The sequence below is a fragment of the Vigna umbellata genome, chromosome 5 (assembly GCF_029865625.1).
Source record: "Vigna umbellata cultivar VRB3 chromosome 5, Vumbellata_1.0, whole genome shotgun sequence".
NCBI classification, from domain to species: Eukaryota; Viridiplantae; Streptophyta; class Magnoliopsida; order Fabales; family Fabaceae; genus Vigna; species Vigna umbellata.
This window is the reverse complement of record NC_142169.1, coordinates 13,137,208-13,148,020: the sequence shown is the minus strand read 5'-3', so window position 1 is coordinate 13,148,020 and position 10,813 is coordinate 13,137,208. Positions and strand designations below refer to the sequence as shown.

Here is a 10,813-nt window from a genome sequence, read left to right as displayed (position 1 = left end):
TATCTCTTTCATACTTTCATTGTAATTCATCTAGGTTCACCATGAATATGGTGAACTAAACCTTGTATGTTTGTTGGGGAATCAAAGTAATCTCTTGAAGCTCTCATATATGGATTTGTTGAGTACATCTTTGAATTAAGACATATGCTTTCTTTCATCATTAGTTAGGGTTTTTCCTCTTTGCTCAATGCTTGCATTGTTTAACTCATTCTAATGCATGATTATTGGTTTTGTTGATACGGACACGTACGGGGAAATCTAGATCCGGGGAATTTCTCCCAATATTTTACTGACAACATTATATTGGTTGCCTTAAGCTCCTGCACTCATGAACTAATCATTAGGAATGCTAGGAATTGTATGAACTATTTGATTAGGGAGAAGCCATCTAGAATGGTACATTAGAGAGTGGCATTAACAATGATGATTTGAAAGAGGAATTCCTAAAATATATGAGAGTGGATGAGATGAAATTGATCCCCAACAACATATTCATTCATTTAATCCATTGAAAGTGTTTATCTTATGTCTTTGCCATTGATCAATTCATGCATACATGTTTATTTTCGTCTTGCATATTAAAATTTCAATCATTGTTTTCTTAAGTCTTAGCTAATCAAGAAATCACATAACTAAACTAGGCCGTGAGTCCTTTGGGAAGAACGATACTTGGTCTTACCAAGTTTTATTACTTGAACGATTCGGTCATACTTGCCGATTGTGAAACAAGTTTGTGACATCATATTTTGGTGCTTACAAATTTGTCCATCAAGTTTTTGGCGCCGCTGCCGGGGATTCATGGTTTAATTGGTTAATTTGTGTGATTATTGATTACCTTTGACTTTGATTTTGAATTTCTGTGTTTATTTTTTCTGTTTTTATTAGATTTTATTTTTTTAGATTTGATTTTTATCTTTTTAGATTAGATTTTATTTTATTTTCGAATTTTTATTTTATTTTTCTGTTTTCTGTTTTTCTGTTTTCTGTTTTTTTTATTTTTAGGTTAGATTTTATTAGATTTTATTTTTATCTTTTAGGTTAGATTTTATTTTTATCTTTTTAGGTTAGATTTTATTTTATTTTATCTTTTAGATTAGATTTTATTTTTTAGATTAGGTTTTATTTTATTTGATTCTATCTTCTAAATCTTTTATCTTCTTATATCTTTTCAATCTTTATTTTCTTCTATATCTTTTTGTGCTAACAAATCTTTTCTAGGGTTTTGTTTTCTTGTGTATGCAGAAGGCAATTCGAACTAGAAGTAAGAAAACAACAGAACCACTACTTGAAGGACTAGACGAGAGTAGAAGGAGGAGAAGAATCAGAACGTCCAGAGAACTTTTCCCTTCTCCTGAAACTCTCCTACAATCATCACCACAAGGTTCTGTTCACAGCACAGGGAGTATGGAGAACAATAATAATGCTAGAAGAACTCTTGCAGATTACACTAATCTTGCTGGACCTCAGCACTTCAATAGCATAGCTCGACCTAGAGTCAATGCAGCCAACATGGAGGTCAAACCAGCATTAATTCAACTGGTAAAGAGTAATCAATTTACTGGGTTATCACATGAAAGCCCATATGAGCACCTTACAACATTTAATGAGATCTGCAACACGGTCAAGATCAATGGGGTGCCAGACGAAGCTATCAAACTTAGCTTGTTTCCTTTCTCATTGGGAGGCAATGCTAAGCTTTGGTTGAACTCTTTTCCAGAAGAAAGTTTCACAGAATGGGAAGCAGTGGTTGCAAAGTTTTTGAATAAATACTTCCCACAATCTAAAGTGACTAAGGGAAAGCAAGAGATATCTTCATTCAAGCAGGGCATGGAAGAATCACTTGGACATGCATGGGATAGGTATAAAAGCTTGTTACGTAAAACTCCCACGCATGGCTTTGAAGATCAAGAAGTAGTCCTAACTTTCCTTGGAGGGCTTGGTTCACAAACCAAGATGATGCTGGATGCCTCAGCTGGAGGCAATATCAAATGGAAAACTCCAGAGGAAGCAACTGAAATTATTGAAAATATGGCTACAAGTGATAATGAGCTTCACAATGAAAGAGGCGCCCCTATGCAACAGAAAGGGGTTCTTCAATTACAAACCCATGATGCTCTGCTAGCACAGAATAAGATTCTAACTCAACAGCTGGAAACTCTGACCAAAACTCTTGCTTCACTACCTAAAGAGTTAAAATCTGCTGCACAGGTACAAACCCAGTTGTGCGAATTGTGTGGAGGTGATCACATCAATGGCCAGTGTGCTTTTCCAGTAGAGGCTTTGGAGGATGTTAACTTCATGGCTAATCAGTTTCCATACCGTCAAGGGAATTATAATCAGGGTTGGAAACCACATCCAAGCATTGGCCAAGGACAAGCTGGGCAGGCTAATCAGTTTAATAAGCAGCAGCAGCAACCAACTTTGTGGCAACAATTATCTATGCTTAATGACAGATCAACAAAGTTGGAAGAAACTCTTCAGCAATTCATCCAGAAAACTGAATCTTCTCAAAAGAGCACTGAAGCTGCTATAAAGAATCTGGAGATTCAGATGGGTCAGATCACCAAGCAATTGGAAGAAAGACCCAACAGAAACTTTGGGGCTAATACTGAGGTTAACCCCAGAGAAGAGTGCAAAGTGGTCAAGAGTGTAAATGAAGAGATCATTGAGTTGGAAGAAGATGAAACAGAAGAGAGAAGAGAAGAAGAAAGAAAGGACACTTTTCCTTTTCTAACAAAACAGGAGAAACCAATGGACTTCACAGATTTATTTAAAATGGTTGATAATGAAGCTCCTTGGGAACAAATTCTTCAGAAAATAGCAGTTTACACCAAATCAGATGAAGGAACCTCTACAAAAAGAAGACGTAAAGAGGATGAGGAAGAAAAGTGTATAACTGTTAAGAAAGAATCATTCCCACCAAAAGCAGCAGATCCAGGCAGTTTTTCTATTCCTTGCATTATAGGGAAGAAAAAGGTAAAGAAAGCTCTCCTTGATTTAGGCTCAAGTGTTAACTTGATGCCTTATTCTCTATTGGAGCAAATTGGCCATGTTGAAATAAAACCTGTAAAGGTTAATCTTGTAATGGCTGATGGATCTTCAAAGGAGCCATGTGGGATTGCAGAAGACATTGTAGTTTGTGTTGGCAAACTTCAGTTCTTGGCAGACTTTGTGGTGATGAAGATGGAAACTGAGAGAATACCTTTCATACTTGGAAGGCCGTTTATGAAAACGGCTAGGGCTATCATTGATGTGAATGAAGGTATAGTGGTTCTCCAAGACAGAGAGGAGAAAGTGGTGGTGGATGTGTTCAAAGATGAGATACAAGCAAAGGAGGAAGAAGCCAGTTATAAAGCTGCATTTCGAGATGCACCCATAACTAGAGGTAAAAATAAAAATCTTAAGGTTTCTGATAACCATTGTTTGTATTTTCAGGCACCCAAGGTAGAAGAGATTGGAAAAGGAGAAGAAGTTCCTAGAGACTGGAAAAAATTAAGACTCCAACTTGGCACACCTGTAAGACTCAAGAACAAGTTGTGGGTTATTAAAGGCTTTAAAGAGAAGGAGATGATAGAGATAGAGTCTCCATATTCTAGAGAATCTAAGACAGTCCAAAGGAAGCAGTTGAAAGGTTGGTGGAAGGACTACGTCAACTATAAAGAAGATGGAACGTGAGCTTTAACAGGGTCAAGCTAGTGACATTAAAGAAGCGCTTGCTGGGAGGCAACCCAGTGGATTTACAAACTTTTGATTTGGTTTTGTAATTTATAATTTGTGAATATTATTCTGGATATTATTTTGTTTGATCTAGCATCTACTGATGGGTGCTGGTAAGTTTGAAACACCTACTGATGGGTGTTGGTGGATTTTGGGTCAGGCTCGTGACGTTAAACAAGCGCTACCTGGGAGGCAACCCAGTTGATTTATTGTTTTTGTTTGTTTATTTTTAGTTAGGATTTGCATAAGCATTTTTAACATTGAATTGCAGGGAACCTATGAGAGACATGTAGGGAAGGCACGTAGGTCAAGAAAAGAAGGAGGGGAGCACTTCACGAAAGTGCCGCTGAGCGGCAATTACCGCTGAGCGGTACTATCGCAGAGGGGCTTAAGTTCCCCTTAGCGGGACCCGAGCCCATTAGGGTATTTTTATACCCCAAGCTGCGTTTTAGGGTTTATTTCCAGACTTCTCTCTGCACAAACACTTCCACACACCTTCTCCTAGGTTTTCCACATCTTTTCACTCTTCCCTCTTAAGAAAATCTCTCTTCTATTCACTTTTTCACTAGTGTGCCATCAAAGTTTGGGGTTGGAAGAGAGCATTCTAGTTTGAAGGCATTCTCATTGCATCTAGTATCTCCACCCAAGTAAGTAAAATGCATTTTGTTCATTCTAGGGTTCTTGAATTTGAATGTGATTGTCAAAGCATGAATATTTAGGGGTTTTGATTTCTATGCATGATTTGATGATATATTTGATGTTTGAACCGATTAAACTGCTTGATTATGAACTGGAAAACTGAAAATTGCATTTGGGTGGAGTTAGGACTGTTTTAAAAAGAGATTTGCAAAAATCTGCAGATCACCGCTGAGCGGCATTTACCGCTGAGCGGCACTCTGCCAGATTTGTTTTTTCTGGTTTTTGCGTGTTTGAATGTGGCACTGGTGGCGCTGAGGGGAAATTCTGGCCCTCAGCGGTGGTTTAGCTTCGAAAGGAGTTGTGTTCTGTTTACTAATGATTAACATCATGTTCTGTGGTTTTGGATTTGTGTTTGAATGCAGGAATGGCATCCTCTTCAGGAAAGAGATTGAAAACCATGGCAACCAAGAGAAAGGAAAAGGAACCAGAGCAGCCCCATAATGGCAGGTTCCTCTCTAGGAAACATGAGAAGCACTTTAGGGTGGTTCAGGACAGGAGACTTCTAATGGAGAGAAAGGTTGGAATGATACCTAACTTTGCTCCTCAATTTGGAGAGCAAGTGTTAGGGAATGATTGGGGGAAGCTAGCCACTTATCCATCACCTGCCAACATAGCTGTGGTGAAAGAATTTACACCAATGCAAAGAAGATTGGTGATTATCCAGCTGAGAATTATTTGGGCTATGTTAGAGGCCATGCTATCAGGTATGATCCTGACTCCATAAATAACTTTCTGGATACTGTGTGGGCTGGTGAGCAATGCCAGTTTGCTCTTAGCATGGAGGAAGGTGCTGATTATGAGGATGTGGAGAGAGTATTGTGTATACCTGGAGGACACTTCCAAAGGAATAGATCTGGCTCAGTGGTTAACATTAGGAGGACAGATTTGACTCCTCTTGCAAAGTATTGGATGGCGTTTTCTCATGCCAACATTCAGCCATGTTCACATGTGTCAGATATTACTCTCAGCAGGGCACTATTCATCTACTGTGTTATCAGAAACTTGAATGTTAATATTGGGCAGGTGATAGCTGATGAGATTAGTGTGTGTGCTAACACCTCAAACAACAAAGCACCACTGGGACATCCTTCTTTGATCACTCACCTTTGCAAGCTAGCTGGGGTGGACACTTCTGTTCCACCATTTGAGAGGCCAAGAAAAGCTATAGATGAGGCCTATTACAGACAGTACTGTGGAGGAGAGGCAGCCCCCAGTGCCACCACGCCAGGCTCGTAGAGAGAGAAGGCCAGCACAGAGCAGGACTTCTGCTGATACTCATGAGGCAGAACCATTCCAGATGAGGGACATGTATATGTCTCTTATAGGTGCTCAGTTGCAGTCCATCCACAGAGGGCAGGTGGCCACGGCTGAGATGATAGTGGGGATGTATGATACCCCTCCAGCACACAGGTGGACTATGGATGAATTCCATAATGTGGTAGCTTGGCCAGAAGAACCAGTATATGGAGGAGCTGGAGCAGCTGAAGCTTCAGCCAGAGTATGGAGGAAGATGAAGCTGAGGAGGAGGATGCATTTGATGAAGATGATGATGAAGAGGAAGAGGAAGATACAGAGAGCTCGGACTGATGAGGAGCTGAGATAGCATTTACTGATGAATGCTATCATATGATTATGCTTTTGTGGTTTAAGTTTTCTGAACTTATTTGTTTTTGTTTTTAGATTAGGGTTTGATGTACTCTATTGAACACCTGGTTTGTTATGATGGTTTGCTATTAACTGTGATTGTGTGATAAGTAATGCTTGATGATGCTTATTGATTGATTGATGTTGAGATGATGTGCACATTAAAATGCTTATACAGGTGATTCACAAGCTTTGTGAACAAATGCATAATATCATGATTGTGATTGTGAAATTAAGCAGGATGTGCATGTCAAATGTGAATGAGCTTATATGTGAGGTTTTGAGCTCCAGAGTTGTTATTGTTGAATGCTATTACTTTGAAAGCATGAATGACTTTGCCCAGGTTTTCTATGATTGAATCAATTGCTTGTTTTGCATCATATGATCAAAGGCCGTGTTTTTGAAACCCTTTTTATTGGCCAAATTCATAAAGTTAGCCTTCTAAAAGAGAACACGTTGTGTTCTATCCTTTGAACCCTTAGCCTTAAATATACACTGAACACCCTTGATTGAAAATCTTTACCTTGAGTTAAGTAGAAGATCTTGTGTGGTATTGTTAAATGTTCAAGTTTGGGGTTATTGGGGAAACATGAAAAAGGAAAAAGCATTGAGCTAACAGCTAAAAAGTAAGAATATGCAAAGAAAAGAAAAGAAAAAGAAGCAAAGCTCAATGCAAATGCAAAAGCAAAGGCAAAAGAAAGTTGGGAATGAATAAGAAGATTGTGTTTTATGATTCTCTTAACTCAAGGATTTTGTGATCCAGAAAAACCAATTTTCTTGTTAGCCCAGTTCCCCATTATAAGCCATTGAAAAGTCCTTGTGATGATGCATGCTTGTGAATGTATTTGATTGTGGTTAAATGAAAGGCAAAGTTGATTCATGTGACATTGTGATAGTGGAGTGAATGAGTGAAACACTTTACCTCTTATACACTTGTGTGTTGAGTGAAACACTTTACCTAGTGAGGAAATATTCCATAAGCACATGAACATCCATGCTTAATTGATTGATCATTCATGAAAAATAGCATTTGTTGGAATTTAAATGACTTTGTGAACACTAAAGCATGTGCACATCTTGATTGAACTCTTGGTCTTAAGTTTGAGTGAAGTTATTACTTATCTTGAAAAGAGGTTTTGAATGAGTAAACCATCATATGAATTGGTTGGAGATGGAGTTACATTTTATTTGCTTGAGGACAAGCAAAGTTCTAAGTTTGGGGTTGTGATAACAGTTGAAAAACTGTTATTTTCATGCTTAAAGTGATACTAAAAGCAACCTTTAGACTTAGAAACTAGCTTGAAATCATGCTTTTCTTTATATTTTCAGAAATAAGAGAGCTGGACAGGTTTATGCTTGATTTAAGTGTTTTTGTGCAGGTTTTGAGGTGAATTTGGTGAAAGAAGTGAAGAATAAGAGAGAGGACATTAGAAAAGACAAGAAAGAGTGCAAAAAGGAGAAGTCGAAGGCACCGCTCAGCGGCAAACTACCGCTGAGCGGCACTCAAGAGGTGGCGTTGGAACCGCTGAGGGGCAAATGGCCGCTGAGGGGAAGAAAGAAGACGCGTAACCACCGCTGAGCGGTAAATGGCGCTGAGCGGCACTTTTTGGGCTTGGACTTTTATAATCTTTTGTAACACTAGATTAGTATTTAAGGGCTTGCACGTCCTTTAGTTAGTATCTTTGGCAGAAACGAAGCAAACACTCTCTCTTCCACCCCTTGGGGTAGATTGGGAGATGGTGACAGTTCTCCTCTTCTCTTTCACGGGTTTTTCTATCTCTTTCATACTTTCATTGTAATTCATCTAGGTTCACCATGAATATGGTGAACTAAACCTTGTATGTTTGTTGGGGAATCAAAGTAATCTCTTGAAGCTCTCATATATGGATTTGTTGAGTACATCTTTGAATTAAGACATATGCTTTCTTTCATCATTAGTTAGGGTTTTTCCTCTTTGCTCAATGCTTGCATTGTTTAACTCATTCTAATGCATGATTATTGGTTTTGTTGATACGGACACGTACGGGGAAATCTAGATCCGGGGAATTTCTCCCAATATTTTACTGACAACATTATATTGGTTGCCTTAAGCTCCTGCACTCATGAACTAATCATTAGGAATGCTAGGAATTGTATGAACTATTTGATTAGGGAGAAGCCATCTAGAATGGTACATTAGAGAGTGGCATTAACAATGATGATTTGAAAGAGGAATTCCTAAAATATATGAGAGTGGATGAGATGAAATTGATCCCCAACAACATATTCATTCATTTAATCCATTGAAAGTGTTTATCTTATGTCTTTGCCATTGATCAATTCATGCATACATGTTTATTTTCGTCTTGCATATTAAAATTTCAATCATTGTTTTCTTAAGTCTTAGCTAATCAAGAAATCACATAACTAAACTAGGCCGTGAGTCCTTTGGGAAGAACGATACTTGGTCTTACCAAGTTTTATTACTTGAACGATTCGGTCATACTTGCCGATTGTGAAACAAGTTTGTGACATCATATTTTGGTGCTTACAAATTTGTCCATCAGTAAGCGCTTCTTTAACGTTACTAGTTTGACACCATTAAGCTCATGTCACATCTTTGATCTTGGTGTTCTCCTTTCTTTCTCCACACCAACTTATCTTCAGCAGCTTCCTTTTCTCCTTCTTGACTCTTCTTGAAATTGGAGATTCAATCTCTATCAGTCCATCAGCTCTGAGTTCTTTTACAACCCATAATTTGTTGTTAAATCTCACTTTTAAATCTTTCATCAAACCCCTCCACTAAGTGTTTGACCTAAGTCTCGAACCACATTTAGTCCTTGAGAGACGACCTAGGAGTCACTTCCTAGTCTATACTGCATTCTTATTTGCACATCAAATTTGTATGGACCGCGACAGCCCCTTCAAATTTTTTCTCGGGCATTGCACATTGACCATTAATATGATCACCACCACATAATTCACAAAGTTGTTGCTGAACTTGTGAAACATTCTGGAACTCCTTTGGTAATAGAGAAAGTTTCTTTGTCAAAGTCTCCAATTGTTGAGTAATAATCTTGTTTTGTGCAAGCAAAGCATCATGAGGTTGTAACTATAGAACTCCCTTATGTTGAGGTGGAGCTCCTTTTTCACTGTGCATCTCATTGTCATTGGTAGCCATGTTGTCAATCAATTCATAGGCTTCCTCTGGAGTCTTGCACTTGATATTGCCTCTAGTTGGGGCATCTAGCATCAATTTTGTTTGTGAGCCAAGACCTCCAAGGAAGAGGTTGACTATCGTCACTTCATCAAAACCATGAGTAGGCGTCTTTCTCAGCAAGCTCTTGTATCTGTCCCATGCTTGTCCTAAAGTATCCTCCATGCCTTGCTTGAAAGATGAAATTTCCTGTTTACCTTTGTTGATCTTTGATTATGGGAAATATTTGTTCAAGAACTTTGCAACCACATCTTCCCACTCAGTAGAGCTATTTTCAGGAAAAGATTTCAACCAAAATTTAGCATTCCCTCCTAAGGAGAAGGGAAACAAGCTCAACTTTATAATATCATCTAGCACTCCATTTAGCTCCACAGTATTGTAGATCTCATTGAAAGTGGTTAGATGTTCATGTGACAATCCATTGAATTGGTTGCTTTTCATCAGATGAATCAAAGTAGGCTTCATCTTCATACTTGCAGCATTGATCATCAGCCTTGCAATGCTGTTAAAATGATGAGGGCCAACAACTGTTGCATAATCTGCCAAAGTACGTTTACCACCATTGTTGTCCATGCTTTCTTGATTAGATTGTGAAGTTTATGAAAGTGTCTCTGGAGAAGGTTCTTTATAAAGGTTGAAAAATCGTTATTTTTATACTTAATTTTGATATTAAAAACACCCTTTTTGACTTAGAAGTTTGCTTGAACTCATGTTTTTGCTTTAGTTTTATGAATAAGAGAGTTGAAGGTGAATTTAATGGTTTTGTGCTAGATTCCCTTGATTTTGTATGCTATTGGAATGATTTTAAAGAAGAGTTAAAGTACCGAATGGTTGGAATGCAGAAAAGTCAACCATAATGCAGAAAAGTCAACCAGAATGCAGAAAAGTCAACCAGAGTGCAGAAAAAGTTGCATTAAGCGCCAAATTGCGATGAGCGCCAGTGCCGCACTTACCACTGAGCGCCAAAAGTGTCGCTGAGTGCCGACGATGTGGGCTTGAACCTGTTATCTGTTATTTTTATGGGCTTGGACCTGTTTTTTGTTATTTTTATGTTCTATTTAAGGACTTGTGCGTCCTAGGGATGGTATCTTTTGATGGCTTGAGCACATAAACACACTTTTCACCCCTTGGGGGTAGATTTGGAGATGGAGATGACTCTTCTCTTCTCTTTCTAGGGTTTTTCTGTCTCTTCCATTCTTTCATTCCATTGTTCATCTAATTCTTCCATGACGATAGAGAACTAAACCTTTTGTGTTGTTGGGAAAGATGTAACCTCTTAAACTCTCATGTATTGAATTAATTCTTGATTATATATGCTTTACTTCATTAATTGTTAGGGTTTTTCCTCTTTACTCTTTCCATGCTTTGCTTAACTCATTCAAATGCATGATCATTGGTTTTTTTGATATGGACACATACGGGGAAATCTAGAACTGGGGAAATTTTCCCGGAAGCAATATTACCTAGACATAGGAATAGGAGGATCGGTTGCCTTTAAGCTTCTGTGCGAATGTAATGCATGATAAATTGCTAGGGAGATTGTGAACTAGTGATTAG

At 38.3% G+C, this 10,813-nt stretch overlaps 1 protein-coding gene across 1 annotated transcript; it reads right to left on the bottom strand.

The window, feature by feature from the left end:
• Positions 1–9,469: 9,469 nt before the first annotated feature.
• LOC148197732 (uncharacterized) lies at positions 9,470–9,829 on the bottom strand. Its single transcript, XM_088115617.1, has one exon. The coding sequence runs from the start codon at positions 9,827–9,829 to the stop codon at positions 9,470–9,472; it is 360 nt and encodes a 119-aa protein (XP_087971743.1).
• Between the last annotated feature and the right edge of the window lie 984 nt (positions 9,830–10,813).